General features: G+C 34.3%; 1 protein-coding gene across 1 annotated transcript; it reads right to left on the bottom strand.

The window, feature by feature from the left end:
• Positions 1–9,109: 9,109 nt before the first annotated feature.
• LOC132516049 (protein BEX4-like) lies at positions 9,110–9,815 on the bottom strand. Its single transcript, XM_060142438.1, has one exon. The coding sequence runs from the start codon at positions 9,632–9,634 to the stop codon at positions 9,272–9,274; it is 363 nt and encodes a 120-aa protein (XP_059998421.1). The 5' UTR covers positions 9,635–9,815; the 3' UTR covers positions 9,110–9,271.
• Positions 9,816–11,637: the final 1,822 nt, after the last annotated feature.

Below are 11,637 nucleotides of genomic sequence, written 5' to 3'. Positions count from 1 at the left end.
GTTAATCTTTTCTCCAGATTAATTCATGTGTACAAACAGGGTAGAGATACATTTCCAAATTAGTGTTCTGACAGCCAGTGTTCTCATGCATATTTTATTACAGCCTGATGTACTAACATTAGACATCCTCAGCACCTACCATCAGCAGGGAGGCCAGCAAATACTGCGAACTTCACAGAAGTACAAAATTTCTTGTAGTAAAAAAAACTCTGTAGAGAGATTTAAAAAGAATGTCCAAATCCTTAAAATAATTTGAGCACAAACGAGGCTATATTTGTACAGTTGTCATCTATGCTATAAACAATGATATCATAACATGTTTCCAGAGGCCCTGTGAATCTAAATTCTACCTCTGGGCTGACCTAGATTCACTGAGAATATATTCTTTGTGCTGGTTTACCTCGCTGCTCCTTCCCAGAGTTTTAGAGCTATTTGTTCATAGCATTTGCCGACTTGCTCACACTGAATTTTCTCTCCCAGTTCAGTGCTTTTCAGAACACCAGATTGGAGGTACATGTGTTACCAACACTCTGTGCAGAGCTGCAGTGAACACTACTTTCATACTGGTAGTAACTGTTTGCTATTTAATTTTAAATCTACCTTCTGGCATCTAGGAAGGACCCATCTAAATCTATCTGCCATGAAGAACACGGAGCATTAGCACCTCTTCACAGCCTTCATCACAGTGAGGAGCTTCAGGCTATTGGATGTCATACTCTCTCAACCTGCCTCCTAAAAACCCAGTCTGCCTTTCTTGTTTTCATTTTTTCTACTTATTTGTCTACCAGAGCAGTGTTGTACACAATGTGGTATGTGAGAGATCCAAGCCTGGGGCTCCAATTAGAAAGGGTTGAATAGTCAGGATAACTGCAATCTGCCTACCATAAACATCTTAGGCTCCAAGTGTGTTCACTGTTGAATAGGCGAGAGGCCTAAAGGAAAAAAGGATATTTACTTAATCATTGCTGGTATGTAAGTTAGGTTTTAACTTTTTAATCTCTTGAAAGAATGAAAATAATGGCACTTATTGGATGGTGCAATACCTTTAAAACACTGGGACACCTACTTGGGTAATTTTCAATTGTAATTCTCATACTATATATTAAGACACATGGACTAGGGTAAAATATTTACTTTTATTTTTAATTATCCCTTGCTTGTCTGACTTTCATTTCACATGTTTAGATAATGGTTTAATATAAAATTGGTATAGCCACAACTTCCTATTTGTTAAAAACAAAAAAAATCAGTGAAAAACATAAGCGCTGTGTATTAGGATTCTCTAGAGAAACAGAACATCAGGAGATATGTTGCTATAGATATAGATATATAGGTATAGGTAAAGGTAAAGGATATAGATATAGATAAAAGGATAGTGATAGAGAGGTTAGCGATAGAGATTGAGAGAGGGACATTTCTTTAAAGGAACTGGCTCATGTGATTGAGGAGGATGGTAAATCCAAAATCTGCAGTGAGGGCCGGCATGCTGGAGACCCAGGGAATAGTTGCAGTTGGAGTCCAAAGGCAGTCAGCTGGCGAAATTCCTTCTTGCTGAGGGGAGTTTTCTTTGTTCTCCTAAGGTCTTCAACTGATTGGACAAAGCCCATCACATTATGGAGGGTAATCTACTTCACCTACTAAGGTCTTCACATTACATTATGGAGGGTAATCTACTTTAACATTCAAGAAATGTTAATCTCACTGGGAAAAAAAAAAAAAAACCCTTCACACAAACATCTAGAATAATGTTGGACCAAATATCTGGGCACTGTGGCCCAGCCAAGCTGACACAAAGTTAACCATCACAAGTATCATATACATTTCAAAAGAAAATTGAGAATAGAACACATTATTTGTCAGGATTTTTGATTATTATATTTATTAAAAGATATGGTATACCTAGTTTCCCCTTAACATCTAGCATTCTTTCCTTACAGGAACATTCTTGGTTACTTTATATTCTACAGTGGTTCCAGTTCAATTCGACTAAATTAAACACATGCCCACAAGCAATATAGGGTAAAGTCAGAGCTAATATTTTTCATTATTAAGAAGGGACATGATGTCTCTCTCTTTTCTCATAATTTTTAACAAATTGCCAAATTGCAAAATGCATTAAAAATGTTCTTAGATATTGCCAAAAATCCTTAACTCACCTAGACTACTAACTTTAGCTGGCTCTTGATAACTTAAACAAGCTGAGGAGTATATCAGCTTCCTTTGTGACATGTTTTTAAAACACCCTATCCCTTTTTCATTTTCTTGAAAAATAATGTACATTGTCTATAGATTTTTACCCATAACTTAGTGAATTTATGGAGAAATGAACACTAAATATCTAAGTATAGCATATGTTCTTTAAAGTGAACTTTTTTATCCTAAATCTCAGTTTATTTTCTGCTAAAATAGAGAATTTGCAATTCTTTATCTAAGTTTCCTTATGTTCCCAGTGTTCTGTGCTTCACTATCCTAATCATCAATCCACATGTCATGCCAAAGGGTAAACCTACAGTTAAGCCTGAGGTATATGGGAATAACAGCTCTGCTGATTAAAGTCCTTAGTAAGTGTTTTACATTTATGTCCCTGATAATCTATTCAGCAAATCTATGAAGTAGATATTATTCCCACTGCACAGCTGACAACACTAGGGTAACATAAGTTACCACTGTCACACTGCTAACATTTTTTATGATAAAGTCATAACAGGTGTAACCAGGCTAAGTAAATTCTGTCTCTGGGGTTTAAAAACTTAAAGGACTTAGTTACTCTGACATTTTGTGGTTATTTATTTATATAAGCACTATTACTAGGGTTACCAGCTAAAATTTAGGATGTCTGGTTAAATTTGAACTTCAGATAACAATGAATAATAATAATAATAATGTATGGGACATACTTTTACTTGAAAATTAGTGTTTATCTAATGTTCAAATTTAACTGGTCACTTTTTATTTTATTTGTTAAATCTGACAACCAATAATATGAATTAAATATTATGTATGATTAAAAAATTAGTCAATAAACACTTTGGAAACAAATCTCTTATCTCAGTAGATAAAGATTTTATTTTTCTTGTTTTTTAGGTACTGTAAGACCACACAATCACGATTTTTTGAATCTTTGACAGCCCTCTTGTGCCCACAACTTCTACATTCCATTGTTTCTTTCCATATTCTTTGTTCTCATTTTCTATCAACTTGTTTCAGTTTATTTCTCTCATATTTTTCTTGGAGTGGCTTGAATATTTTAAATATTGCAAATCAAAGTGATTGTTCCTTTCTTTCTAGTTGCTAAGGTGATCAATCATATTGAGTGAAAAAATATTCTCATCATTTCTCAGATTAATTACTGCTGAATATTCAGAGTTTGTTTATAATATTTCAATTTGGCACTTTTCCATATGCCCAATGTGGTCAGAAGGCTGATCTCCAAAGAACTGAGGAATATTAGGATCACTATTTATAAATTAATTGATGGCTATAAAATACATACCATTAACTTTTACTTGAAAGTTCAGATCACTCAGAAGTCTAAGGAGGAAATTAAGTTATAAAATAAATGATTATTTTTAGCTTAATTATTCCTTAGCAAGAACAAAGAGCTCTGCAACAAGTGGAACATTCCCAACTAAACAGGTCAACAAATTTTGGTTTTGCTCAAAGCACTTTGGAAAATGATGGTATCTGCTTGTATGGGACCCTTGATTGGTAGAATATCTTCTATAAGGAAATGTTCATTAAAATATTTTACATTTTATCTAAAACTGTATATAACAAGATATCTATATTAGTTTCCTTCTATAATCAATCCATCAATCATAACCATATCCCTAAAGGGATTTTAGATTTAGATTTCGTTCTAAATAAAAGGGAACATAAATTCCCTAGGATCTAGAAATTGACATTAAATATGACTTTAAATATTATTTATGGAAAATATGTATCATTTCAAATTTAAAAATTCTAATCTATTCTAAATCATCCTTCTAGTACCAAAGAACATCTATTGGCTGAATTTTACTATGGTTTTCCTGAATCAGGGACCCACATAATTCACATGTACCTGGAAACCCTATCCTCACCTCTTAGACAATAATCACAGACCCCCTCTGGACACTCTTGGGCAAACATTCAATTTGTCTAAGAGATCATCAAAACTATTTCAATAACCCCAAGATTTACAGAAAACCCAGTATTCCCAAGTTGTCATTCATTTTCATGCCTCATCACCTAGACACTAATCTCCTTTGGGCTTTACATAGACTTAATCTCACACACCTTTCCCAACCTTTAATCGTTCTAATCTGAAGCTCAGAATCCCCAATCCCCAAAATTTCGACTCTCAATAATATCCTTGCTGATGTTCCATTCATCTTCTTTCTTTAATTGATATTAACCTATCTCTTCTAGAGTTGGTTGATTCCTCTTCAACCCTCCTGATTAATATATATATTTTTCTCCTACTCCTCAGGCTAACATTGTTCCTAGACACAGATTATATATTCACCTTGCTCCTCATTGCCACTTCCCAATCATTATTTTCCAACTTCTTTAAAACTCTTTCCTTCATTCTAAATTCATGATAATATCACCCATTGCTTTTTGCATTTGTTTACAGATTTCCACCTCATTTCTCATTTCTTCAGTACTTTAGCAACTTCGTGTTATTAAACAGTAAAAAAACAAACAAACAAAAACCTTACTGTTGCTTTTTTTTCTTTACATTATTACTGTTTTATTTCTTGGTAATTCTGATACACTGGTAGAAGTTACTTCTAATACCTTCTACATTTCTAACTCATTTACCCTAATACTACAACTCCAAAAAATTTGAATCCACCAACTTATTTATTAATCCATTAATCTTACAAAATTCTCATTGACTCTTATTTCACCTATGATCTCAATTCACTCTTTATCTGGTTTATATTATACCAATCATCTCTTTAATAACTCCTTATATACACTTTTATCTCTCTGGAAACTCACACATTCTATTGTACATGAAGAGTGAACCCTAAGTCCAACACTATTTCATATCTTCATCTAAATAGCTAATGTATGTGTATAAATATAAAACTAGTCTAGTGTCAATTTAACTTGATGAACAATAACGTTGGCCCTTGGTGTTGGTTAGCAAAACTGTTGCTTTTACTCAGCTAGTTCACTCTCATAATCTCTTCAATGATTATTTTATACCTCTGTCTCCTCATATCTCATGTTCTTTTCCTTATTCCTCATTTTCAAGTAATGAAAATAAAAGCTATTAAAAGAGAATGACTACCACTCCCACTAATAAAACCATCTACTGTCCCAGACTCCACTTCTTGTATTTTTCAAAGGATAAAGAGCTGGTAGTCATATCTAAGAGTACATCCTGAATTTGTTTACTGGCTTCCCTTATTTATCAGCTATTCATATGCTTCTCTTGTAATTGTCTGCACTTTCTCCCTAATCATTCATCATTCCCTCCCTACTCCCATCAGCATATACCAGAGGTTCTCAAAATTTCTCATTTCCTGCTGCCCTCAGTGTGCCTCACTAATTTTTCAGGGATCACAAGCCAAAACAAATATTTACCATTTCTGTTACCAAGCAGTTCAGTCTAAATAAGTTAATCAGTATTTATCTCCTAAAAATTTAATACCCCATGAAGTGACAATCATTTTGCCGGTTGCTCAGGCCCCAAATCCTGACTTCCCTCTGTCACACTCCACATCCAAACTTACTGGCTCTAAATTGACAAAAAATATTGTCTCTAACTCCACAAATCAAAAATCTAATAACTTCTAACCAGTTCTACCACTACCACCTGACTTTGAGCCATCAGTATTTCTCATCTAGGTTATTACAATAACCTCCTGCTTCTACTATTGCCCTCTACAAACCACACAGCAACAAAAAAAAAAAGACCCTTTAAAACCTACATTCTTCTCTTTGAAACAATCCAGTGGCTTCTCATCTCACTCAGACTAAAATTCAAAACTCTCTGTGATCTCCCAAACACTTCTTTATCCCTTTGACTTCATCTCCTACCAGTCTCCTCTTCCAGCCACACTGGCCTCATTTCTGTTCTTTGAACATGTAAGCATGGTTCATCTCAGAGTTCTTGTATTGTTCTCCTGCCTGAATTGCTCTTCCCTTATATCAGGATTTTGGCTAATTTCCTCACTTTTTTCTAGTCTTTACTAAAAGCACCTTTTAGAAAAAACAGCCTCAGTTTCTATCCCATCTAAAATAGTACCCTACTTATTCACTCAATATCTCCTTGCCTTGATTTTTCTTCATTTATCTTCATTAATCACCACACAAAAGAGTCTATGTTCATTTATTTATATCTTGTCTGTTACTCTCTGGCACCCCATTCAGAATGTAAATCTTCTGAAAACAGAGACTTGCTTTTTTTGTTGTTACTACTGTATCCTGGTTCATATTAAATTTTAATAGATATTTTGATGCATGAACAAACAGACAATTGAATTAATTTTTTGAAAACATTCTGAGGCCACATTCAGTTTGTGATGATTGTTTAGAAATTTTAGCAGCACAATGTCAGTGCACTTTATAAATATTTTCGAGGAATAGGAAAGGACTTCGTTTTGACTATATTACATATTCTGAAAATGAGTAGTTCTTCAAAGTGTCGATAAACCAAGAGATCAGTTATTTCCTGTAGTATATGCAAGGAATTGCACTCAGATTTATATTTCTAGAGCTAGGGTGAAAGGTGAGTACTGATGGGGTTGAGGGTAAGGCCAATTTATGAATGGCTTCATAGCCACTTTGTTCCTCAATGTCAGTGCCTTTAGGAAGTCAAATTACAGATCATGACACGTTGTGCAGGAACCAGTTTTATAACGTCAACTCTTTTTACTAATCAGGCTGAATTGAGTCATTCACCTTCTTGTGAAAATAAATAATGCATTTTAATGCTTTTTGGTGTTCATATAGGCATTTTCCATTCAAATGCCAATGCACTTCAGGAAATCTTGTTTCCTATTATTTTATATGGCAGAACTACATACAACAAGCTTATCAATTATTTTAATGTGAGCAATTAAGCTTTCCATTCCCATAATTAACAATGCATAGCGTTCCTTGTAATGTGTTTTCATGATCATGGCTAATTGTATGCCCCTGATAATTTTTAATGAATTTGAGGGTATGTATATGGAAATTAATGGACAATAAACATGTAAATTTATTAGCTGAATTCAATTCAATGCCATTAGTTAAATGAATTTTACTATGCAAATATATTTTAAACACTTTAGTGATTACTAGTTTACCTACAGGTAGGTTCATTCACCTTCATATTTCAAAGCACTATTACTAAAGAAATGTTGAATTAATTGTCAATAACTGTAGGTAGAAAGCTTGTAATGACAAAAGGGTAATGAATATATAAAAGGATGGTCAATCTTACTAGTGGTAAGGAAATGCAAATTTAAATAATGGTAAGATATACTCAGCATTATAAGGAGAGTATATCCCACAATTTAGGGAGTACATTATGTAGGGCCACCATATACAAATGTGCAAGTTGTTTATTTTATCAAGGGTGACAGGCCAAGGAGAGAAAGGGAGGAAGCCTGTGCTCCATTAGACAAGCCTCCTGTCCTGGAACAGAGCTCTGTCTACCTAGAAGAATTAGTGAATTTCTTAATTCACATTAAGTTGCTTTGTAGGCTGGTAGAAGTACCTATCAATATTCTAAAAATGTTATACTGTTAGACCTAGCACTTCCATTCATAGAAATCTATGCAATAACATTCCTGTTAACATGTTGTTTGTTAAAGAAATATTTTTAATAGAGAATATAAGGGGCAATTGAATTACCTATCAAGAGGGGAATAATTAAATAAGCCACAATATACATCTGTAGTATGGACTATTAGTTTGCTTTTAAAAATAATAAAGTAAATCTGAAAGTAGTACTATCAGAAGATATTAATGGTATTACCATTAAGTGTTAAAGTTATGTAAAAATATTAAAAACCACAGTGTCACATACATTTAACTATAGTTACCTCTACACAAAGATACACATGACATGTATATTTCTTCAGTTCTAAAGAATCCTCTATTCTAAGTTATGCAGTCTAAGATATTTTTAGAAGAAAAAGAGCACAGGGCACTACATTAAACTTTTTTTAGGTAAATTAAAGTTTAAGTAAATTAAACATTTACTTGTAGACTTTTTCATATAATTTAAAATATGAAAAATAGCTCTTAGTGAAAGAATATGTAACTTCTGTATTATGAGAAACATACATAGGAGAATACAAACTTGAATACTAAGAGTAACTATACTTGAATCATGGAACAAGCAGGTAAGTGGTTCATACTTATACAGTAAGTCCCTTACATAGGAACCTTCAAGTTGCGAACTTTCAAAGATGCAAACATGCATCTGGTTCCAGCAAAGAACAAGAACCTGTGCTATCAATGTCAGGAGTGAGTGAAATTGCAGTTGCCCTCCATCTCCTATTGATGACGATTCTTCAGCTCTACCATCTCCCACCTCCTGTCCCTGCTCCAGTCAGTAACTCTTCTTGCCTGTTCACTTGATGCCAGCCCCTGTATGCCAGCTGTTATACTGTACTTTTCAAGGTATTATACTGTAAGATTAAAAATGTTTTCTTTATTTTTTGTGTTCATTTGTTTTATATGTATTATTTGTGTGAAAAGTATTATACACCTATTACAGTACAGTACTATATAGCCAATTGTGTTAGTTGGGTACCTAGGCTAACTTTATTGGACTTACGAACAAATTGGACTTACAAATGTGCTCTCAGAATGGAACTTGTTCATATGTAGGGGACTTACTACATTTTGATACACATATATTGGCTAATTATCTGCACTGGTCATGTATAGCTTTTTAAATAATTTTAGGTCAATATACAAAGATAGTACAGATTGTTTAATTGGTTAGGGAGATTTTAATATAATCACCTTTTAATAGGTCATGGAAATTTTAAAAAGTCAGAGTGTCCTAAAATATATGATACTTAAGTTTATTTTTTTTATTTTTATTTTTTTTGCTTTGTAAACTGCTTTATTAATTTCGTATTATGCAAAGAATAATTTTCCTATAACTGGATGAAATTGCCCTGGTGACAGAAAGTTTCACAGAGACAAAGTAATATTCAATTAGAAACTGGTAAGTGGAAACACCAAAAGGTTTACAGAAAAAGTAAATCAGAAAAACTACAAGCATGTAGAGCAGAGGCCACGTTACTGACCTCAGGGATAATCTTAGGATTCAAGGAATACGGCAAAACTCATAATGATTGTCAGGTTCAGAAGTCTGGTAGCGCAAATGATGCCTCATTTGCTGCTTCTTAGTCTTTCTCCTGATTTCCATCATCTGCCCTACGTGCTTTTCTACATCATCCCCCACTTCATTGTGATCAATATGCCTGCTGGGTATGGCCCATCGAAAATTAGAGACAAGTCGTCTAATCCGTCCCAGCCTGACATTTCCTCCAGGCTTCTTGCCTCTACCCCCTCCTAAATCGCGCGATTCCTCTCCATTCTGCAAAGAGGCCTGGTCCCCGCCTTCCTTTTCCTGTTGGGTATTTTCCATGCTGAGATTTTTTACTGCTTGTTCCTCTTTGGACGCCATTGCTCCTGGGCCTATCCTCGCGGTCTCCTGCCCCTCCCGATTCTTGCTGCAAGTGCGCCGCCGCGACACTTCGACTCGCAGACCTGCTCCTCCCGCGTCTCTTACTTTTGGGGGCCGCCCCCGGCCCGCACTCCCGCAGGGACCGAGAAGGCAGCGAGCAACAGCTTGGTCTACCGTTAGAGCGCGGCGAGCGCCAGTCGGCGCTGGCCGTTCACGTCGGGCCTCCGTCACCGTGGGACGCCGATACTTAAGTTTAAATTAATGGTTGTGGGTTAAAATTAGTACTGTAAAACTTATTCACAATTTAATAAATAATATTTATTTATATTATTATGTGCTTAGCACTCTTTAAGGAATGTAATCCAATAATGGATAAGATTTACACTCTTCTTTCACTCATGAAAGTTATGCTAGAAGTATTTCTTATATAATTATAAAGGTACTAGAATTTTATTTTAAGAATATTTGACTAACTACAAAAATAGGTGCTATATTAGGCAATCCTGAAATCATCAGTGAATCTCAAGAGCAGCAGATGTTGAAATAAACTGAACAATAAATTCATAACCAATGTAAAATGTAAAATTTCTATCTTTATGTTGCTGAAATTTTCTGTAAAATAAGTTTATAAATATGTGTTGCATAATCAAAACTACAATGAGGTATCACCTCACACCAGTCAGGATGACCTTCATTAAGAAATGTACAAATAACAAATGCTGGAGAGGATGTGGAGAAAAGAGAGCCTTCCTACACTGTTGGTGGGAATGTAAACTGTACAGCTGCTATGGAAAACAGTATGGAGGTTCCTCAGAAAATTAAAAATAGAGTTTCCATATGATCCAGCAATCCCACTCCTGAACATATATTTGGACAAAACTACCTCAAAAAGATACATGAACCCCTATGTTCACAGCAGCACTATACACAATAGCCAAGATATGGAAGCAACCTAAATGTCTACTGACAGATGAATGGATACAGAAGCTGTAGTACATATACACAATGGAATACTACTCAGCCATTAAACAGAATGAAATAATGCCACTTGTAGCAACATGGATGGACCTAGAGATTATCATACTAAGTGAAATAAGTCAGACAAAGACAAATACCATATGATATTACTTATATGTGGAATCTAAAATATGACATAAATGAACTTACTAATGAAACAGAAACAGAGTCACAGACATAGAGAACAGACTTGTGGTTGCCAAGGTTTGGGGGTAAAGGATGGATTGGTTGTTTGGGATTAGAAGATGCAAACTATTATATATAGAATGGATAAACAACAAGGTCCTACTGTATAGCACAGGGAATTATATTCAATATCCTGTAATGAACCATAGTGGAAAAGAATATGAAAAAGAATATATATATACATATATATATATGTATATATATATATATCTGAATCACTTTGCTATACAGCAGAAACTAACACAACACTGTAAATCAATTACACTTCAGTAAAATAAATTTGAAAAATATGTGTTGCATCAAAGAGGAAATAAACACTACATGTAGAAGTAGTTTGCATAGTAGTTTGAAAAATAATAAAATAAGAATCTTAACCATTAAGGGGAACAAAGCTACAATCACAAACTTACATTACCACTTACCATTAAATGATTCATTAAATAAGAAAGAATGAAGAAAAGTTATTACATCAGAAAATACAAGTTAGAAAAGTAAAGCAAAGCAAATCCCCACCTTCATAAAATCAGGGGGAAAAGGTAGCGAAGAAAGAAAGAGAGAGAAGGGAGAAAGGGAGGGAGGGAGGGAGGGAGAGAGAAAAGGAAGGAAGGAAAGAAAGTAGGTCAAACCTGGATACAGAAAGAAGCAATAGTATTTTAAAATAAATTGAAGAACTGATTCCTTAACAAAAGATTTCTAACACTTTGTGAAAATTATATTCTAACAGTGTATAAAGTAGATATATAACAAGCGATAAGAGAGATTTTTCTAAGTATGAGAAAAACTTGCAAGAAATAAAAAGA

This window comes from Lagenorhynchus albirostris, chromosome 2 (genome assembly GCF_949774975.1).
Source record: "Lagenorhynchus albirostris chromosome 2, mLagAlb1.1, whole genome shotgun sequence".
NCBI classification, from domain to species: Eukaryota; Metazoa; Chordata; class Mammalia; order Artiodactyla; family Delphinidae; genus Lagenorhynchus; species Lagenorhynchus albirostris.
Note: the sequence above shows the minus strand (reverse complement) of the source record. Positions and strands in the feature narration are given on the sequence as shown.

What these genes read in the sequence shown, in the direction of transcription:
- LOC132516049 (XM_060142438.1), bottom strand. Translation starts at nt 9,634, where the DNA reads ATGGCGTCCAAAGAGGAACAAGCAGTAAAAAATCTCAGCATGGAAAAT.